General features: G+C 42.3%; 1 protein-coding gene across 1 annotated transcript; it reads left to right on the plus strand.

Annotated features, from left to right (window-relative positions):
- The first annotated feature begins 14,673 nt into the window (after window positions 1-14,673).
- Window positions 14,674-20,035, plus strand: SLN (sarcolipin). The gene is made up of 2 exons (XM_049614125.1): window positions 14,674-14,886; window positions 19,424-20,035. The coding sequence occupies exon 2, from the start codon at window positions 19,494-19,496 to the stop codon at window positions 19,587-19,589; it is 96 nt and encodes a 31-aa protein (XP_049470082.1). The 5' UTR covers window positions 14,674-14,886; window positions 19,424-19,493; the 3' UTR covers window positions 19,590-20,035.
- The last annotated feature ends 2,722 nt before the right edge of the window (window positions 20,036-22,757 follow it).

Here is a 22,757-nt window from a genome sequence, read left to right on the forward strand (position 1 = left end):
GCCTTGGAAATGTAACCTGAGTCCCCTAAGGCACCCACCATCTGTCTCCGGCCACAGTGCGACCGAGGACTATCTTTGGCCGCACACCCCTTGCGTAGGTCAAATATGAACACAGGCATCTGCTAAAGGGAAAGAACAAAGTGAGAAGAAATATAAATGGAATAAAGTCTGGAAGAAGTGTCATAACTCAACGTATGTGATTGTGCAGTGTTTCTATGGAGAAGATCGGTGGAAAGAAATACAGGAGGCTGCAGACAGGGGTGAAAGATAAATCATTAAAGGAGCTGTTTTATGATAAAACTAGAATTTCCATTTCCAGCAAAGTTGGGGCCCATGTATACAGAGTGCCAGAAAGGAAGCGATCTTTTTTGTCTACTGGAGTTCTACTGATTTACCAGAGTAAATCAACTTGGTATTTAAAACCAACCCTCTTTTCCATCTGATTGGCTGGCAGGGTTGACATAAGGTTTATAACAAGAGAAAGACAGAGATGGAAGAGAGGGGAGGGGAGTGGCGAGGAGAGAGAGAGAAAGAGAGGGGGGGAGAATGAACATATTATACCATTTAAAAACATTTATCTACATTTTAGTCTTTTAAGTTATATGTGCCCTAGTGTGAGGTGACGATTGGCTTCACCATGCACCACAGGGATCCTGCTCTCACTGCACATCTCCGTGCTCCGAAGCCAGTCCTCTCCTCCTTTTTGCTGATTCATTTCACGTTTACTTACATGTTTTTAAATAAAGTGTTTGTATTATTCCTTGAGTTTTTAGTTTTAAGCATTATGTTGACTTCTTAGTGGGGTAGAAAAAGTTTGTTTCTTTTTACTCCCCTCCCCCCACCCCCACCATGTTCCAATAGAGTAATATATAGCTATATATTATAATTTTTTAAAATATTTATTTATTTTGGGGGAGAGAGCAAGCAGGGGAGGGGCAGGAAGAGGGGGACAGAAGATCTGAAGCAGGCTCTGTGCTGACAGGCTGACCGCCGAGAGCCCCGTGTGGGGTTCAAATGTACAAACTGCGAGATCACGACCTTGGCCGAAGTCGGATGCTCAACTGACTGAGCCACCCAGGTGCCCCCCAATAGAGTTATATTTTAATGTTATTTAGCGTAATATTCATTCTTTTGTATTAGTGTTATGGAAATGCTATTCATAGTTGAGCCATGTAATACCATGTAATAAACTGTGACTACTTTTCCATTTTCTGTATGAAATTTAATTTTTTCCTGGCAGTTAGAATTCACATCTTTTTGTCCGCTTGCTTGCTTTTCTTACACTTACCACTTATTCAACCCCAAATTTTGCTCTGATTCTCCAAAACTCCTTTTGAGATGTTCAGACGCATCAGGCTTCCTGGTGGTTGGCATTTTCCAGGAGTCTCCTGCGGCTGCCTGACCTACTCCAGTGTGGACAGATGGCCCTTTATTCCAAGGTACGGATGTCACTTTGCCGCATCCATTTACGATTATCTCGGTGTCCCCTTGGACTCTGCAGTTTCTTGGATCCCTTTTCCTCTTGATGGGTAACCCCCTCCTTTCTGTGGAGCACATCATCTGGGACTGATTTTATGAGGGGTGAATTATTTGAAGCCAAGCGTGTCCGAAAATATCTTTACCCTTTCACTTGATGGATCGTTGACTGGGGATAAAATTCTCAGTTGGATATGGTTTTTCTATTTAAAAAACCCTGAATTTTGAGGTAATTGCTCCATTGCCTACCAGCTTCCGGTGTTGCTGGTGAGAAGTTGGACACCAATCTGATTTCTTCTTTGCATGTTTTCTCCCCATATAATTTCTGTTTCCTGCATATTGTTTTTCTTCTGTTTATTTTGGGCTCTAACTTCTACATTTTTTGCTAATATTTAAGTATGTGGACTAAAAACTGCTAAGACTCTTAGAGTACATGAGTCAGGCTTCGGATTATGCAGTTCTCTGTAGTATGAGCTATTGACACCTCTTTTCTCTTCTTTTTTGGCTTTTTAAGTTTTTATTTTATTTTATTTAAAACAAGTTTTATTTTATTTTATTTTATTTTATTTTATTTTATTTTAAGTGGACTCCACACCCAATGTGGGGCCTGAACTCACAACCCTGAGATTAAGAGTTGCAGGCTCCACCAACTAAGCCAGCCAGGTGTGCCCCTGAGTTTTTATTTTAATTCTAGTTCGTTAGTATACAGTGTTACGTTAGTTTCAGGTGTACGATGTAGTGATTCAACACTTCCGTACATCACCCTGTGCTCATCACGACAAGTGCACTCCTTCGACTCCTCATCCCCCACCCACCTCCCCTCTGGTACCCATCAGTGTGTTCTCTGTAGTTAAGAGTCTGTTTCTTGGCTTCTCTCTTTTTCTCTCTCTCTTTTCCCTTTGCTAATTTGTTTTGTTTCTTAAATCCCACATATGAGTGAAATCATAGTGTATTTGTCCTTCTTTGACTTGTTTCACTTAGCATAATACTCTCTAGCTCCACCCGTGTCGTTGCAAATGACAAGATTTCATTCTTTTTGACGGCTGAGTAGTATTTCATGGTATATATATATATACATTCTGCATCCATTTATCAGTCGATGGACACTTGGGCTGCTTCCATAATTTCACTATTGTAAATAATGCTGCCATAAACAAAGGGGTTGTGTGTATCCCTTTGAATTAGTGTTTTTGTATTTTTGGAGGGAAATACCTAGTAGTGCGATTGCTGGGTCATAGTTTATTTTTAACTTTTTGAGAACCTTCATACTGTTTTCCAAAGTGGCTGCAGCAGTTTTCATTCCCACCAACAGAACAAGAGGGTTCCCCTTGCTCTGTGTCCTCACCAACACCTGTTGTTTCTTGAGGTTTTGATGTTAGCTCTTCTGAAAAGTGTGAGGTGATACTTTATTATAGTTTTGATTTGTATTTCCCTGATAGTAAGTGGTGATGAACATCTTTTCATGTGTCTGTGGGCCATCTGGATGCCTTCTTTGGAGAAATATCTGGTCATGTGTTTTGCCCATTTTTAAACTGGATTATTTGTTTTGGGGATGTTGTGTTTGGTAAGTGCTTTATAGATTTGGATACTAACCCTTAATCAGCTATGTCATTTGCAAATATCTTCTCCCATTCCAATGGTCACCTTTTAGTTTTGTTGGTCATTTCCTTTGCTGTGCTTTTTATCTTGTTGTGTATTTCTGCTTTTGTTTCCCTTGCCTCGGGAGACGTATCTAGTAAGAAGTTGATGCGGCTGATGTCAGAGAAGTTACTGCCTGTGTTCTCTCCTAGGATTTTCATGATTTTCTGTCTCACATTTAGGGCTTTGATCCACTTTGAGTGTGTCTTTGTGTATGGTGTAAGAAAGTGGTCCAGTTTCGTTCTTTTGCATGCTGCTGTCTGGTTTTCCCACCACCATTTGTTGAAGAGACTGTCTCTGGCCCATTGGATATTCTTCCCTGCTTTCCTGAAGATTAATTGACCATATAGTTGTAGGTTTATTCCTGGCTTTTCTATTCTGTTCCATTGTTTTGAGGCCTTGTCACTGAGGAATTCCAATATCAGCATCCTTTCTCCGTGGGCTGCTCAGAGTCCTCAGAGAAGGTTCTCTAATCATTTGCCTGGCGCTTCATGTGCAGTGTTAGTTTCCACTCTTCTGGAACCTGAACAGGAGAAGAGGACTTGGTGGGGAGATGGGTTCACCATACTGATGTGCGTTCGTTTAAATCTCCCCTGTGAACAGGATACTTCTTTAACTGTGCCTGCAGCTTCTTAATCCAGAGACTCTCTCCAGGGAATAAACTCCAGCCTTCTGCCTGGGTGGGGGAAGAGCAGTTGTTGGCTGTGCCAAGGCCGGGGGAGTGAGGAACAGATCTTGGCACCTGACAATTTCTTGAAACCCTCTCAGAGAATTCTCCTTATTTTAGCCACCGCACTTTTGAGCCCCACCGCCACCAATCTGTAGCATCTAGATTGGCTCGGCTCTTGGCTTTTCCTACTACCAGTTTAGGATTCAGCTTTCTTAGCTTTGCTAAATTGGTTACACCCATCCTTTTGCTTTACAGCTTCTGAAATTTATTTGCTGCTTTTTTTTCCATTTGATTCTCCTCATCCTTATGGCTTTATGTCTCAAAAAAAAAATCTTTCTACTGTTATTTTAGTAGGGTTTGGAGAGGGAGCACAGTTAGATGCATATGTTCAATCTGCTGTCTTCACCCAGAAGCCCAGAAAACTTTTAAACTGAGGGTAAAGAGATGCTATTCCTATTACTGAATCTTGAACATTAATCGAAGTCAGGAAATTAGCAATCAGATAGCATAAGGGTTCAAAGCTCAGACCCTGGAATTAAACCTGGGATTGAACCCTATGTCTGCCACTTGCTGATTTTCTGGCCTTTTGATATTTACCTAACCTCTCCCAGCCTCAGTATGTCTTATCTGTACAATAGAGATAATAATGTGGGTCATTTATGAGATTGAAGTACATATACATATATGATATGCTTCTTACATTGTCTAAATTCTGGAGTCTTTCTGTCACATCATTTGACTTCTCTTGGCCTTAATTTCCACATTTATAAAGCAGATAGAACAGAATTATCTCTCTACTCACAGCTTTTACAAATCCATACAAATCTAGGATGGTAAGAATATTATAAATAAGGTTAAACATAGAACAAAGTCTTCCCCTATTTAGTCCTCATTATATAGGGTTTTTTTTAAGTTTATTTATTTATTTATTTATTTATTAGGGGTGGGAGAGAGGGAGGGAGACGGAGAGAGAAAGAAAGAGAGAGAGAGAGAGAGAGAGAGAGAGAGAGAGAGAATGAGTGGCAGAGGGGCAGAGAGAGAGGGAGAGAGAAAATCCTAAGCAGACTTCGCGCTGTCAGCACAGAGCCTAACAAGGGGCTTGAACTCATCAACTGTGAGATCATGACCTGAGCCGAAATCAAGAGTTGGATGCTTAACCAACTGCGCCACCCAGGTGCCCCCATATATACTTTATCGCTTGTTTTATTCTTAAAGAGTGAAGGGAGCTATACATTTGATGTAAAAGTTTGTGTCGAGAGGGGTGCCTGGGTGGCTCAGTGGGTTCAGCATCCAACCCTTGGTTTGGGCTCAGGTCATGACCCCAGGGTCATGGGAGCACGTGTAGAACATGCCTAAGATTCCCTCTCTCTTCCATTGCCCTTCTCCCCCACTGTCTCCAATTAAAAAAAAAAAAGTTTGCGTGGAGATAGTTCTAGGTAGTAATTATTTTGTTGCAACAAAATTGTCTATGAAGATTTATTGTACAAATGGTTTATAAAAATATGACAGCCAGACCACATTTCAATCTTTGATAGTCATGTGATATATTCATAAAAGAAAGTACTGACCTTTATCAGCAAGATCTTCCTTTCCATAATGAATACAGGGGCATACGTAATGGAAAAGAAGAATTTCTCTGACATCTTTCAGTAATTAGTAGAATTGTAGATTTATCACCCTTAGAAAAAGGATGGTGGACTGAATATTCTGTCTTATCTCCTTGTCTAATATTTTTCTTATTTTATTTTAGTTTTATTAATTTATTATTATTTATATATATCATTTATTTATTTATTTGTTTATTACTTTTTTTTAATTTTTTTTTTAACATTTATTTATTTTTGAGACAGAGAGAGACAGAGCATGAACGGGGGAGGGTCAGAGAGAGAGGGAGACACAGAATCTGAAACAGGCTCCAGGCTCTGAGCTGTCAACACAGAGCCCGACGCGGGGCTCGAACTCACGGACCGCGAGATCATGACCTGAGCCGAAGTCGGCCGCTTAACCAACTGAGCCACCCAGGCGCCCCTATTACTTTCTAATAATTATAAGAAGGCCAGTAGAATATATACATTCCTGTTGAATGATCCATTTTGGAGGCCACCATATCGAATGATATCAAGACTCTTCTAATTCTTTGAAAAGTTCAGGTGGAAATTGATTATGTAATATTGTTCATGAAACTTTAAGGGACTAAGGATGTTCCCTTGATGTAGATTGGATCAGTGCCTGGGTGCCGTAGAGTTACCACCAATGTTTTTGAATTCTTATTCATACCGAGCAGAGCCTATGGACTGGATACGTGACACTCCTTAGTATTTTTCAAATATTTGTTAATGTTATATAATTCATTTAAAGCCATTAAAACATTTTTTTCAGTGTGAATTTTGTTGACAAATGTTTTCTAAAAGTTTGAGATTTACTTGGTGAAATGGGCACTTGATCTGGAATATGCATCTTTGAATGACCATAAACATTGCTTTTATATATAAAGGGTAGACTCCACCCTGGGTTGACCATTTAACTACTTGTGTGGCTCATTTACTTTTCCTCATTTGAAAAATGGAGATAATAATACAACCTGTATTTATTCCTCCAGGAATTTTGTGAGTCTCGAGCACATTGAAGAAACCAGATACGTTGAATGTACTAGATGTCACTGTGATGACAGATATTATCACAATTGTCCACATGATGATTTGAAGCATAATGAGAGAATTGGAAAAAACAAAAAGATTCACCTACCTTCCTACCTCAGGGTTAGGGAATGAGGTTCATGTTTCTTGATTTTTAGGTGCTTAAAAGTTTAGTTTTTGTTGTTTACTTCAGTAATAATTTATTTTAAAAATAGAAGCAACATTTCTGGGTTAGCATGACAGAACGAGTACATGCAGAAATCTCCACCTTCTGTTCTAAATGCATAGGAATGAGATAAAATATTAAAGAATATATATAATCACATTCAAAAACAACTGGACTTTATTTTTATTTTTATTTTTTAAAATATAATTTATTGTTAAGTTAGCTAACATACAGCGTATACAGTGTGCTCTTGGCTTCGGGAGTAGATTCCCATGATTCATCAATTACATTTAACACCCAGTGCCCATCCCAACAAGTGCCCTCCTCAAGGCCCATCACCCATTTCCCCCTCCCTCCGCCCTTCCCCATCAACCCTCAGTTTGTTCTCTGTGTTTAAGAGTCTCTTACAAAGAGAAACACATAAAACAAAGCAAACAAAAAAACGGAAAACAAACAAAAGAGTCTCTTATTGTTTGCCTCCTTCTCTGTTTGTAACTATTTTTTTTTCCCTTCCCTTCGCCCATGGTCTCCTGTTAAGTTTCTCACATTCCACATGAGTGAAAACATATGGTAATCTGTTTTTCTCTGATGGATTTATTTCACTTAGCATAATACCCTCCAGTTCCATCCACGTTGCTGCAAATGGCAACATGTCATTCTTTTTCATTGCTGAGTAGTATTCCATTGTGTATATAAGCCACATCTTCTTTATCCATTTGCCAGTTGATGGACATTTAGGCTCTTTCCATAGTTTGGCTATTGTTGAAAGTGCTGCTATAAACATTGGGGTACAAGTGCCCCTATGCATCAGCACTCCTGTATCCCTTGGGTAAATACCTAGCAGTCCTATTGCTGGGTCATAGAGAATTCTATTTTTAATTTTTTGAGGAACCTCCACACTGTTCTCCAGAACGGCTGCACCAGTTTGCATTCCCACCAACTCTGCAAGAGGGTTCTCCTTTCTCCACATCCTCACCAACGTCTGTTGTTTCTTGACTTGTTAATTTTAGCCACTCTGACCAGTGTGAGGTGGTATCTCAGTGTGGTTTTGATTTGTATTTCCCTGATGATGAGCGATGTTGAGCATCTTTTCATGTGTCTGTTAGCCATCTGGATGTCTTCTTTGGAAAAGTGTCTATTCATGTCTTCTGCCCATTTCTTCACCTGATTATTTGTTTTCCTGGTATTGAGTTTGGTAAGTTCTTTACAGATTTTGGATACTAACCCTTTGCCCATTATGTCATTTGCAAATATCTTCTCCCATTCTCTTGGTTGCCTTTTAGTTTTGTTGATTGTTTCCTTTGCTGTCAGAAGCTTTTTATCTTGATGAGGTCCCAGTGGTTCTTTTTTTTTTTTTAAGTTTATTTATTTATTTATTTTTGAGAGAGAGAGAGAGAGAGACAGACAGACAGACAGAGACAGAGCACATGAGTGGGGGAGTGGCAGAGAGAGGAGGAGAGAGAGAATCTGAAGCAGGCTTTGCCCTGTCAGTGCAGAGTCCAATGTGGGGCTTGATCCCATGAACCGTGAGATCATGACCCGAGCCAATATCAAGAGTCAGATGCCCAACCGAATGAGCCACCCAGGTGCCCCCAGACATACTTTTATTCAACAAACTTCTGTGGGGTGCCCACTACATTCTTTGCACTACCTGACTAGGCACTGGATCTATGGGGTGAGAGAGCCAATCTCTGTTCTTAAGCTGGGGAGATGGACAAGAAGGTCAATGCTAACAAAAGAGTGGAATTAGTAGTATGTAGGGCAGCATGGATCCCAGCCTTAAAGATCAGGGAATGTAATGTTTGAATCCAATGGTATTGTTGATCATCAAACAAAAGTAGGCGGTGTTGAGGGAAGAGAGGAAGGATGTTCTAATCAAAGGGAATGGCACACGCACACACAGAACGTCTGAAGTGCTGACAAGTTGGGGTTTGTTGCAGAGGATGGCAGCAGTAAGTGTAGAAGCTCTTCCACAGTAGGATCTTGTCTCTGCAGCTGAAGATTTCAAACTTCATCTGGGAGCAACAGGAAGCCGCTGACACACAAAATAGTATGCTCGCCTTCTGGAGTGCAGAAAAGGCAATTTCCACTCCGACCTCGGTGGAAAGACAATTGGTAGGAAGCACAGGATGCTGGTGGTGTATGGCCTGAGCTTGAGCCTGAGCCGTGTGGTGCCGCATCCCCAGATACGTCAGTACGCGTCTTACTTACCGATAGAGGAGGCCTGATGGGGTCGATTTGCCCTGGGAACTTAGCCAACTCCCGAGAGAGAGAATTCCCTCTAAGAGAAGGTGAGTTTGGTATCACACGTTAGTGGTGGAAGGGAAGAAGTGAGTCCGAGATAACAGGATGCCTCTTACTTCTACGTAGTCCCTGGCCGAACTTCCCCCAGAACTCCTGTCTGGGAAGACCGTGGCATGAGAGCAAGGAGGTTCTCCTGTGGTATTCCTCAACAGGGTGGAACACACAGAAAGAGACACGCTTCCTCACTGCCCCTCCTCATTTTGCTCCAGAAGCCAGTCTAACTCTGCCATGGTCAAAATCTGCGGCACCCAGCCGAGGTGGCTGCAGAGGAAGGGCATCTTGGAGGCACAAGATAAGGCAAGCCACGGCGATGCCTGGGGGAGGCATTCGTCCATATCGGAAGTGGCAGGCACGTCTTCCGTTTGAGTTCGTAGTCAGTGGGAGTGGCATGTAAGTGGACTCAGTGACACGTAAGGGGAGTGCTGTAGCATCTAGCAGAAGAGGGGCAGAATAGAAGAAGGAGAAAATGTTAGCTGGCTGGCTTTTCGTTAGCACTAAAGGGGTACCCCCATGAGGACACAGGTAAAATTGGCCTGAGGTGTGAGGGCCCCCTTGTCTCTTTACAGTGACAAATGAGGGCGAGAACCAGCAAAATGCGAACTGAAGAGACTAGGCCTGAACCACTTTCTCCCAGATAAGCTGCTCAAATTCCCAGAATATGAGTCCCTGGCGACTTTACATCGCTTACTGTAAAAGTGTAAGAGGTTAGGTTACTCCCCAGGCTCTAGAACAAGAGCCCAATGGCTCCCAGAGATAGTACGTCCCTCATCCAAAAGGAAACCTGGCCGGTAGTTTGCCTCCAGCTAATCTTCCACATTTCTGCAAACTAGGCGCTTCGGTTTTATCGTTGCCTTTACAGAGAGCGGAGTCGGATTTTCATGATTCTTCATGACCTTGTTCTCTCTGCCGTAACAGCCACGGCGAGAGCCAAAACGGACTCGTTCACAGAGAACAAGCAATTTTGTCTGATCCTCGTTCTTCGTGTTGAAATTGCAATTGTGTTAGTGTGACTGACAGGTTCTCCAAAGAGATTCGGTGAAATCCTCTGTCAGGTTCACCAGGAAACAGAAGGTTTCGAGTAGGCGTGTCTGGCTGGTCTCCCCAAAGGGCTCAGTAACAACACATCAAAAGACTGCTGAATTCTTATTTCCCGTCAGAAAAATATCAAAGCCAATCTGAAATCTGGGAGTGTTCGGAGGGCAGATGGTATTAGCCTAGTAGTAAACACATTTTTGGCTGCTTCTTTTTTTCTCCCTGGTTGCTATGTTTAATGTGCTGAGAGAAAGCTGTTTGCTTGCAGAATCTTATTATAGAGCAGAAATATACTTGTTCCAGAGAAGAGGAATTTAATTGGTTCCAAGTCAAATGATGTTAACAGGTGTCGCCTCACCAACCCAGGACTTAAAATGGGTTATTATAAAAAGGACGAATACCTAGTTGTCTGGCTCTCGCTCCCGCCTGTTATGCAAGACTGCCTGCCCCTGTAATGTTCGTCCCGATTATTTCCAGCAACTTGAGGAGGTGGCTCATATGTACCCATGCACAAGTCCTGTTGGCTACCGCAGCGCCTGCAATTCTCCTGCTCTTTCGGCTTGAGCTGCTCTCCGCTATTATTTGCTACTGAGGCCTGCACCACTTAATGCAAACTGCAGGTTAAGCCTCCGTTGGTATTGCTGCTCCGGCCAGGCTCTGTGACACTGGAAGGAAGGAACACTGCCGGTTCCCCGGAGGTGCCGAGGTCCGTGAGAATCTCTCTGTCCCGTTCAGCGCCACACACGGTGGAGGTTAAATTGTTAAAAGAGTTACGGGGTTTTCACGTGTGGCCCTCTCTCTCGGCTTGGACCCGGACTCTGAGCTGTAGTGAAGCAGGATGGGAAGTATGTGGGCACAGTGGCCGCGAGAATGTGCCTCTCACCACAGCGACATCACTGAGGTGGACCCCAGCTGCTGTGCTCCGAAATCAAAATCACATTTTAAACAGAAGCTATGCCTGCCATGGGCTGCTCCCAGTCAGTTATAAGCATGGTGGGGGGGATACGAAGGCTGACTCCTCCCCGGGAGACGGGGACCGTCTCTGACGCACCACTGTGACCTGAGGCTTCCTAATAGCCTGCTCAAACTATCCTGAGAACTGGATTGCAGTTCTAGTATCTGACATGCTTCTACCCAACCTCCCTTCCCTTTTTCCCTGTCTCTTTCTCTTGCTGTTTGATGACTCTCTCAGTTTCCCCTCCTCCCTCTGTATTTTCTCTCCCAGGCATTTCCCCCAATATATTTTTCTTCTGCACGTTTAGTCCCGTCTTGGCATCTGCTTCTCATGGGACCAGCGAATCTGTGTTATGTGCAGTGGAATGACTATTCTCCCTGTTGCCGAAACACACGTATCTTCTTGACCACCTCCCTTCAGAGGAGTGTTCTATCCCAGGCGGTGTCTAGATCCTTTGGAGTAGATTTGACCTTGACCTCAGCCTCCTCCGCTCATGTTTGCTGGACATGCTCAGACATGTCCAGTCTCAGTAGGAGATGTGATATGACGGAGGCTTGGGCTGAGCCCCTTGCTCTACATTCTGGAGCATCTATTATGATACTTTGTGGGTTCGATGCGTGGCTAGAGAACAAATAAATACAAGAAACTATCCCTGACTTTGAGGTGAAAATCCAGTTAGTGAGACAAAAATCACACATGTACAAGTGTTTAAGAATACAGATAATAAAGAGGAGGTCTGAGTGGCTCAGCCGGTTAAGCGTCTGACTCTTGATTTCATCTCAGGTCATGATCTCACAGTTCATGGGTTCAAGTCCCACATCGGGCTCTGTGCTGATAGTGCTGAACCTACTTGGGATTCTCTCTCTCCCTCCCTCTGGCTCTCCTCTGCTTGCACACACACACACACACACACACACACACTTTCTCTCTCAAAATAAATAAATAAACATTTAAAAAATTTAAAAAAAGAATACAGATAATAATCATTACTTTTTTCGGGACACAGACAGAACTTCAAAAATAGGGTTTCCTCTTTCTCTGGGCTTGTACTTAGGTATTTGGGATAATGAAAAAGAATAGCAGAGAGTGGTTTCTTTCCTTCTGAGCAGCTCCATGACGAGCTGGATGTGAAGATGTGAAGGTGAGAAAGACACTGTCATCATCATATTCATTACCATAATGTGTTAAGAGCTTATCACCTTTCATCAGGCCTTACTGATTTCTTACTGATTTTTTCCCATTGTGTCATAGACTTGACACAAAACTCATGGACTGACATGAGGTGTTCACTTTTTACTTTCCAAACTAAAAAGGTGGATGGAAATGGGGAATAAATTGAACAAGCTAGGTGAGCTGCTAACCAGGCACAAGAACTCAACATTAACTCTCAAAGAGTACTGTTTTACACCTAAGAATGTATGCTGGTGGTGAGCGGGCAGAGGGGACATAAATGCTAATTAGATCGTTGGTATCAGTGTCAAGGTGAATATTATTCAGTTGACGTTTTTGGCCCTTGGCTAAAGTCTACAGTAATAGGCATAGAGATAATGTCAAAGATTTCTAAATACGTCTTCTTGTTGATGAGCAGAGCAACACCTTGAAAGAAAGTTGATATGGCATATGAATGCTGTCAAATCAAGGGGGTTGCTCACAGAAAGGAAAATATCAGCAGACTTTAAGGAAGGTTGGTTGAAAGGGATGCATTTGCTTTGGCACTGAGGTTTGAAATCTTGTTATTTTCAGTTTCTTAAATGAGAGGCAGTAATGTTGATTTTTTTTTTTTTAACAGATCCGAAGATCTCTAGATCCTTAGGCATTTGAATACGTGCCAGGTAACTGGGTGGCTTGCATATTTTTCTGGAGAGATTAGGTCAAACTAATAACAAGCTAAATTCTCAACGTAACCCCAGTCTCTGATGACATCACAGGATAAGCCACTAATATGCAGAAGCTTCTGCAGGCTCTATCTGGGAATTTGTCAATGTACTGGGCATAGTCATCCCTGGTATAAATTGGATAAACTTAAATGGGACAACCAAGTAAACAAATTGAACTGACTCATTATTAAGTGGTAGGATTATCCCTCCAAGTTACATTGAAAGTGACCAGTTCGACCAAAATGACAGTGTTGGTGAGCTGTTCTGGAATATGTTAACATTTCCCCATTGTATTTAATGTTTTACATATTGTAGAGCTAATTCTGTGTTGAATAATGTAAAAAAATAAATGCTTGTCCCCTAAGCACAAAACCAAATACATTGTATAGTATGAATTTGATTCTACATGCATCAAAAAAGATACAGGTTTTTCAAGTATCAGATTCCTTTACCAAAAATATCTTGGGGAATTTGAGATTGTATCTGTGCAGCCTGAATGTGAATAAAGAGTAGTAGAGAGGATTCCCCCCCACCCCTTTGGATGGTGAGATTAGTGGCCGATACAAATTTTCTTTATGATTTAATATTTTCAATTTTTCTATAATAAATATATAACTTTTTAATTGCCCCCAAAATAATTTTGAGTGGTCAAAAAAAGGTATGGGTGTGGCTTGGTGACTAAGAAAACATTCCCAGCATTTGAAACGATCTGGCAAGGGCTTGGAGGCAAAAGACAGAAATCTGACTACATTCAAGAGGTTTGCCAGATGGCAACAGATAATTGCCAATGTTCGATTGCACTGTAATTATTATATACTGTCACTTCACCAAGCTATCTTTTTACAAGGCATGTGGTGACAGAATATTGTATTAACATTACCTAGCATTGAGTTTGTGTTGAAAATGAAGAAATGGAATGGAAAGTCTTTCTTTTAGTAACGTCTCTGGAGTAGGAGAAACAGTGGGGTGAGCTTTGACTCTGAACCCAACCACACGAAGAATTTTGCTTGATAAGTCTTCTGGGGATGCATTATTTCGATTGACCCTAACTGGGAATTCAGAGGGGCATTTGCTCTATTATCTATAAAGAAGGGATTTGCTGAGCAAACACGATTGCTGGGGTCCCATGCTTTCAAGTCCAGTTAAATATTTCAAGAGGCTCCATGGACCTCTAGACATCTGAACTATTAATTGTAAACTCATCTTAACAGCCTAGTTTTCATTGGTGTTTATATTTGAGTTATACAATTCGATTTCTTAAGGACAGATTCCATAACTTATGGTTTCCTCATTTCAATGCACTCTCCTTTTACCCCCTGGGTCTCTCCAAAGGACTGAGTTTTGCAGTATGGGTTTACTGCAGTATTGGTTTACTGACAGAGATATATAAACCAGGGCTTCCACAGCTGTTTCAGATGAAACTGTATATTAATGTGTAAACTTCCAAAATACAGCTTAGCTGGAATCTTATGCAGAGCAGGTGACTGAAGAGATCAGTTTCACCGCCTGGGGTACGGTCAGTTTTGAAGGAGCCAGAGATGCCTGTTGAATTCTGGTGCCTGTGCGGTTTGGGATGTGCGTGTGCAAGACAGAAAAGTCTTCGCATTTCTAATAGTTAAGGATGGGGGTGGTAAAGAGAAGTCATATTTTGACACCCTCACATGCTGCGTAAGAGGAGCGACCAATTTCGGCACCCATCTGTTAATATCAGTCTATTACTCTTGGTTTATTAGGTTTCAAACACATGTTAGAGATACTCATGAAGATCCAAAAGATGAATTAAAAATCCACATCGATTGCACCTAAAGTCAACTGGAAGAGAGGACTTTAAGTCCCTGGGCGGGGGGCGGGGGGGTGGGTGGGTAGTACAAATTGGCAGCCAAAGGAATAGAGTCTTAGTCAACATATTTCTGTATTCCCCCTAAACACAAATAGCCTCAAACCTTTGAAGGTTGTTCCTCTGAGATGTTTCATCAGTGACATCACAGTGCTTGCCACCTCCCTCAGACTACATTAGGTCCTGCCCAGAGTCCGGGACTCCAGAGAGCCTGGGAGACGAGCGGGAGTTGGAGCCCAAGTTGGAGAAAGAGAAGAAGCCTATCCCAGCCACTTGTGTCCTTGACCCTCCTCAGGTGACAGCAGGATTTTTAGACTTAGCATAGTGTGTGTGTGTGTGTGTGTGTGTACAAGTTGCAAATGAGAAGCACAGAGGCATGTTTACATTTCTTAATGAAACAGGCAATACCTATTAGACATAGTATTTTTTAAGATGTAGAAAGTATTATTTATCCTTGCTTTCCTTTTTTTCCCTCTCCTGGTATGTGTTTTCTCCCTTTCTAATTCTCAAAGCCTCCATTCAAAGAAAGTCAGTGTCAGTTTATTCAGAGCTTTTATGGTTTTTATTTCACCCATATGGCAATCACTTTGGATCATATGGTGCGATCTTGACTCCTGGGAAGACTTACGAGGCCAAAATTGTCTTTGTGGGTAACAGCAGAAAAATGGAAGGTTGCTAATCTCAATTTCTGCCTAACTTTGGTATAAATGTGTGTGAAAGTCAAGTGCGCTTCTTACTATTAGCATATGTGTTGATTAAATTGGGTTCATTAGAAATTCTCGGCTTAACTCTTTGTGCTTTATTCATTTAAATACAAATACTTAAGTTCACCATCAAAGTGCAAAAAATAGTAAGAGGTAAACTGTAGGAAATAAAGAAGTATACGAGGTGGCCCATCAATTCAGAGACTACTGAGAAAAAAATGTAAAGAATCATTAAGCATAATTTGAACAATAATTATAAAGCGACACCTATATACTGTCACCCAGGTCAAGAAAGAGATCATTGCTGACACCCCAGAAATCCATTCCTGATCATCTCTCCCTTATGCCCTCTACCATAGGTAATCACCACCTTGATTGCTGAGATCATCTTGTTCATGCTTTTCTTTATAATTTTACCATCGATCTCAACATTCTTTTTTTTTAAAGCAGTTTTTTTTTTAACGTTTATTTATTATTGAGAGACAGAGAGACAGAGTGTGAGCAGGGGAGGGGCAGAGAAAAGGAGACAGAATCCGAAGCAGGCTCCAGGCTCCGAGCTGTCAGCACGGAGCCTGACGTGGGGCTCGAACTCACAAACCATGAGATCGTGACCTGAGCCCAAGTCGGACACTTAACCGACTGAGCCAGCCAGGCGCCCCTCAACATTCTTAAACGATAGGATTACATTCCTTGTTTTGGGTTTTGTATTAACGGAGTCGTGTTCTAAGTTTCTTTTGTAAATTCTTCTTTGGCCCAAGGGTTATATTTGTGAGATCCACATATCTTATTGAGCACTCAAATGTATGAAAATAGCCCAATTCACCATCTTTTCTGCTGTTGATGAACACCTGAGTTTTTTCCAGCTTGGGGATATTACGAAAATGTTGCTGTGAATATTCTTGGCTGTGTATCCTGGTGTATACGTGGAGTTTCTAGAGTAGAAGTGAAATGGCTGGAGAATAGAGAATTAGCATTATCAGCCTTAATAAAAAAAATGTCAAACCGTTTTCCCAAAGCGTTGAAGATGTACGCAAACTTGGCGTAGTCAGGGCAGTTAACTGCAGTCATAACCCCTTCTTCTATCACTCCTATGTAGTAACCACATTCTAACAACTACCAGCAACCTGGCAGTTCTAGTTTGGCCTCTACCTTGCTGTGTGTCATTGCACAAACAACCTAACTTCTCTCTCAAAGTCAGTTTCTCAGCTGGAATAGTGGGACACGTAAAAATCGTGGTGATGTTTGCCTGAGTGGTAAAGGTCACAGAGTTGTGAAGGTCACACCAACAGAGCTGTGGCCAGCTTTCAATAATATGTTCTGAGTATGTTGCTCTTGGGCCAGTCTCCATGAATCCTTTCTTTTCTTTTCTTTTAATTTTATTTTTTAAGTGTTCTTTTTTAAAAATTAATTAACTAATTAATTTTAAAAATTCACATCCAAGTTAGTTAGCATTTAGTGCAACAGTGATTTCAGGGGTAGACTCCTTAGTGCCCCTTACCCATTTACCCATCTCCCCTCCCACAACCTCTCCAGCGACCCTCTGTTTGTTCTCCATATATAAGAGTCTCTTATATTTTGTCCCCCTCCCTGGTTTTATATTATTTTTGCTTCCCTTCCCTTGTGTTCACCTGTTCTGTGTCTTAAAGTCCTCATATGAGTGAAGTCATGTGATATTTGTCTTTCTCTGACTAATTTCACTTAGCATAATACCCTCCAGTTCCATCCACGTAGTGGCAAATGACCGTGAATCCCTTCTTTTAAGAGGTTAATCTACTAAGCACATTTGGTGGGACAGTGATTTTGCCCTCACTGAATCGGGTTGATCATTATAAATAGAGTCTCTGTCTCTCTCTTTTTGCATATCTCTGTATTTCTTCAACATGTGCCCAAATTAGTATTCATACCAGGATTTAATTTTATTTAAAAATTCATAGAGGGGCACGTGGGTGGCTCAGTCGGTTAAGCGTCCGACTTCAGCTCAGGTCTTGATCTCACTGCTAGGCTCGTGAGTTTGAGTCCTGCGTTGCCTGGAGCCTGCTCTGGATTTTGTATCCCCGCCTTTCTTTCTGCCCCTCCCCCACTAGCACTCTGTCTCTGTCTCTCGCTGCCTCTCTTTCTCTCTCTCTCTCTCAAAAAAAAAAAACAACAAAAAAACCCGAAAAACCTTTTAAAAAATTCATAGAGAAGAGTGTGCCTATGATTCTCTTTCCTTTGCCTCCTGGCTTCCTGCCTGGACTTATCACCTTCCCGTTCCTGTATGGTCTTGTGTATATTCTAACACCTTCTCTCTACTTCTGTTATCCATTCATTTTCTTCATTTTACTTTCTCCTTCAAGCAAATCTGTGTAAAGAGTTTCATTGACAATTTACTGTGTTCTTCATGTGGAGGGCCAAAAGATGGGTAAGAATTAAAAGGAAAATGATACAAAAACCAGTGTTTATCAGCCATTTTTTTAAAGCAAGATTGAACAATCCACTGGCTGTCTCCAGCTGATTTGAACTTGTATGTTAATTATACTAACTATTACATACTATGAAGAATGATTATTTAGTTCGTTTGTATAGTTAATAATTTGGTCCATTAATAATACAATAAACACAGTAATTAGAAATCGTAATTCACTCTGGTTAGATAGTTAAGAGTGCCATTGAGGGTCAAAACTTACTAACAACCCAAAAAAAAAAAAAAAAAACTTACTAACAACCCTTCCTACTCCCCGAACTCCCACCCTTAACAAATAAACAAAACACTCCTTCCCCCTAAACGTTTTCCCTTTGGAGTATCAAAAATTTTAGTATCTAGATATCTAGAATTTTATCTTTAGTCTTTAATCTCATTTGGTTTGCACAAAGTGCCAATTATGCCCCCCTCGTGAAGGTAATAATCTGATTGACTACATTGCGTGAGTTCTCAAAGTTTGATTTCCCGCATGTACTATCTTACAAGCTATAAAGATACCATCCCTGCTCTTTGAAGTGTTTACAATATAGGCACATCCTGCACTTGACTAAAAATAGCTGGCACAAGCCCTTTTTGAAATAGAAGTACCCATGAGGTTAACACTTGCTCTTTCGACTGAGTGCCTGCTATGCGAGGGACTTCTGGTTGACCCCAGTGGGCTCTATGCCCAACGTAGGGCTTGCAAGAGGCCACGCAGCTGCTGCAAATGCTTCATATGCTTTCACAGGGTTAGGCGAAGACCTGTGGTGGCCTGAAACTCGAGAGATTATGGCATCCTACTTCTATATGCAATTCAGTGCAAGAACAGATACTAAACCATACCACTTTGGGGGTTTTATTTTGTTTCGGTGACCTGGCTTGTTGGTATTCTAAGAAAAGCAAGCGCGCGCGCATACACACACACACACACACACACACACACATATTAAAGAGAGAAAATAGAATATTTTGGGTTTTATCCAAAGCATCTGTACGTTCATCACAGGAAAAAACAATCAGGACTTTGTTGGATTTTTTGACATTAGGTAGCAAAACCAGGTTCTCTTTATTAGTCAGGGTTCTTCAGAGAAATAGAAGCAATAGGGTGTGTGTGTGTGTGTGTGTGTGTGTGCATGTGTGTGTATGTATGTATGTGTAGGACCTACGTCTAGATGTTGATATTGAGATGGGTATAGTTAGATATATAGATAAAATTGGCTTATGTGATTATGGAGGCCAACAAGTCCAAAGTCTGCAGGGGAGGTCAGCCGGCTGGAGAGCCAGGAAGAAATGTGGCTCTAGTCCAAAGATAGGCTGGAGGCTAGAAACTTAAGATGAAGGTTTTGGCAGGGTTGATCTCTTCTGAGGCCTCTCTCCTTGGCTGCTAGGCGGCTGCCTTCCCTGCCTTCACATGGCCTTCATTTGTACATGTCTGCGTCCACATGTCCTTTTCTCAGAAGAACACCAGTCATAATGGGTTAAGGCCCATCTTGATGGCCTCCTTTAAACTGAAGTACCTTTTGAAGGGCCCTGTCTCCAAATACAGTCCCACACTGCGGTACTGGGTGTCAGGATTCCAACACAGGAATTTTGTTGGGGACACAGTTCGGCCCCTAACACTCTCCTCTTCCACAGTGAGGAAAGCATGCTCATTAATCTTCCATGTTCTCTGTGTAACTTTCCATTAGGTGAGGCAAGCAGGACGTCTGTGGTGCGCCCTCAGGAGTCTGCCTTCAGTTCTCACCGAGCCAACTCAGGATGGGGATATCTACTCGAGAGCTGTTCCTCAACTTCACTATTGTCCTGATTACCGTTATTCTCATGTGGCTCCTTGTGAGGTCCTATCAGTACTGAGAAGCCATGTCACGCTCCTGGGATTGACTGCATCTCTCCAGAGCTGCCTGCCGTATGCCCTGAGCTCCCATTGCTGTCATGGGATGCCTCTCTTGGCACCCCAAGGCACTTCTGACCCGCCCTCACGATATCCAAGGTGCCTCCAGTGTTAGGATCAATTGTGGGTACTCTAAAGATGCTGTTCTCAAGGGCTGCTAAGTATTTGCCAGTGAGCATTAGATTTACTCCTCAACTCTTCCTGCAGATGTGTTAGACAAGCCACAAGGTTAAAATTAAATGATTCATGATGATGTAGAATTGTAACAAGCCCCTGATCTGTCTTACCCACACATCCCTTCAACCCACACTGTCTGCAACCAAACTCTAAATCAACTCACCAGAAGAAAGAAATGTTAGAGGAAGTCGTTGTCAACCCCTATAGCTATCATGTGAATAAAGTTAACTCAACCGCAAAAGGACTTTGGGAATTAATTTTAGCTTCTATTTGTGATGCTGCATTTGACCCTTGGCTGGGATCGAAGTGACACGTGTTACAGTATCTCTAGCATATGAGATAAACCCAGATGCTCGAACTGCTGAGGATTGGGAACCAAGTCAATTAGGATTTGTCACATTTCAGAGAATTCTGTTGATTCGGTGTTTCTCCAACTTTCTCTCTAAACTAGTCCCAAGGGCAGAGGGAGATTAAATTCCACTCAGAGGTCTGGGGCATGGCCTGAAGTGTCCACTTAAAGCACAGAATTTCTTTGAAGTCTCGTGTTTTACCTTTAAAATTCACAAACAGTATATATTGTACCCTGTAAATCCCCTTGTTTGTTTTAATATAAGGAAAGTTATTTGCCACTGAGTAAAACTAGAACATGAAGCAAGTATCTAAGAGAAGCAAACTCCAGTTCGCTTATTGTCATTATGCACATAGAGCTAGTCATTCATAAACTGCAGCTGTAACAAGGAGAAAAATTGAAAATGCAAATTTACATATGTGTTTATGAAATAGACATTTTTTAAACATGTTGCTAGAAAGCCCCATCCTAGAGAGACCACATTTGTTCTTTGGCCAATTCCTAGGTGACCATGGAGAAAAGGAATGTTGATGAACCTTGTGTCTCACAGCTCCCTCATGAAGGCGCTCCTGGCCGAGAATTCAGCCCATCTCTGAGGCAACACCTGCCTGGCATTGTGGTCCTCAGCCCTGGCCGCACGGTTTATGTACTCAGGGGAGATTTTTTTTTTTTTTTTTTTTTTTTGGGACAGAGAGAGACAGAGCATGAACAAGGGAGGGCCAGAGAGAGAGGGAGACACAGAATCGGAAACAGGCTCCAGGCTCCGAGCCATCAGCCCAGAGCCTGACGCGGGGCTCGAACTCACGGACCGCGAGATCGTGACCTGGCTGAAGTCGGACGCTTAACCGACTGCGCCACCCAGGCGCCCCATCAGGGGAGATTTTTCAAAATATTTATGCAAGGTCCTCTTCAGACCAATTAAATTAAAGTCTCAGAGGATTGGGGCGCCTGGGTGGCTCAGTGGTTAAGCGTCCAACTCCGGATTTCGGCTCAGGTCATGATCTCACTGTTCGTGAGTTCGAGCCCCACATCGGGCTCTGAGCTGACAGTGCCAAGCCTGCTTGGGAGTCTCCCTCTCCCTCTCTCTACCCCTCCCTGGTGTGCACTCTCTCTCTGTGTCTCTCAAGAATAAATAAATAAATTTTTAAAAAATCTCAAGAGAGTGGAGCCCAAGCATCTGCCTTTTCCAAAATTCCTCTAGATGATTAGAGTATGTAGCCAGAGTTGGGAGCCCCTGATCCCCACTAATACCTCTCAAACTTTGATGTGATGATGAATCACTGGGAATGACGATTCTGATTCCTTCTGATTCTGATTCAGTCTGGACTGGACCTGCGATTCTGCATTTTAAACAAACCTCTAGTTGATGCTGGTACTATGGTCCAGGGTCTACACATGAATTAGCACGTTAGAATCACCTGGGACCTTTAGAAAACCACCCAAGCTTGAATCCTCTTCCTGGGAATTTCTAACCTAATCAGTCTGGGGGGGAACTTGAGCATTATTCTTTTTCGGGAGGATTTCAGGTGATTCTCATGTGCCACTGACTAAGAACCAGATAGAGTGAAGGGAAAAATTGTTATTTTGAGGAGTTCCCAGCAAAAGTTGAGAAATAGCAGCGTATGGTCGTCAACGTCCCGTTCCTAAGGTCAGAGTCATACTACACATCTGGATGTGCAGTTGTTAATGATTTAGTGTGCAGCGCGTCTCCTCATAGACACGTGGCTTTGGGGCTCTTGGTGGAAGGTTATTAGTCTTTCCCTTACTCTAAGAAGACCTCGAAGAATCTACTGCTGTTTGTGTATGTGTTTGAGAAGCTGTGTGCATGCTGGTGGAGAGGGGAATGGGCAAAATGAGTGACAACGATCCCTTCACCTAAGTCAGTACTGGCGCCAACATTCACAACAGGTGCCATTTCTTGAGTCCACTGTATATGAAGCTCTGTTCTGGGCACTTTCCATACATTGTGCTGTGTAGACATCGTGGGAGCTGAGGATCGCAGATGTACGTGGTGAAGGTAGGGTGACAAGTATCCTCTCCATCTCTGTTGGGACTACAAACAAATCATGCTTCATTATAGATCTCCCAACCATTTGATTCTAAGTTTTTACCCTCACATTCTTTAGCGTCCTAAAACCCCAGGCTAATTAGATAAAGGTACCAGCTGCAATTTCTCTGCTTGTCAACCCTCGCCTGGCTTTCTCCTGCTCCTCTTTTCCTAACTTGCTGTGACTGGATGTACCGATAGGACCCATTTGCAGACCACATTATGGATCACCTTTGCAGGGCTAGGACATCCATTAGCGAATATGTCTAATTTCCTCCCTGTTCAGTGGTCCCAGTCATTTTGGCTAAATTCCAGTCTGACTTGTAAGTCTCCTTTCACGTATAACTTTCCCCTAGACCTCAGGTACCCCGAACCATCACAGTCCTACCTCAGTGTTGGCCCCACCCACTCAAATAAGATTCTAGTTCTCTGGAACCACAACATTGAATCCTACTCGTTAACTAAAGTTCCAGCTGATGGGCTTGAGCCAACCCTAGCTTCCTTCTCTTTAGCTCATTCATTCAACAAGCACCTATGTGAACCGACGATATGTTGAAC

This window comes from Panthera uncia, chromosome D1 (assembly GCF_023721935.1).
Source record: "Panthera uncia isolate 11264 chromosome D1, Puncia_PCG_1.0, whole genome shotgun sequence".
Classification (NCBI taxonomy): domain Eukaryota; kingdom Metazoa; phylum Chordata; class Mammalia; order Carnivora; family Felidae; genus Panthera; species Panthera uncia.

Coding starts and splice junctions, on each gene's coding strand:
- SLN (XM_049614125.1), top strand. CDS start 19,494: ATGGGGATATCTACTCGAGAGCTGTTCCTCAACTTCACTATTGTCCTG.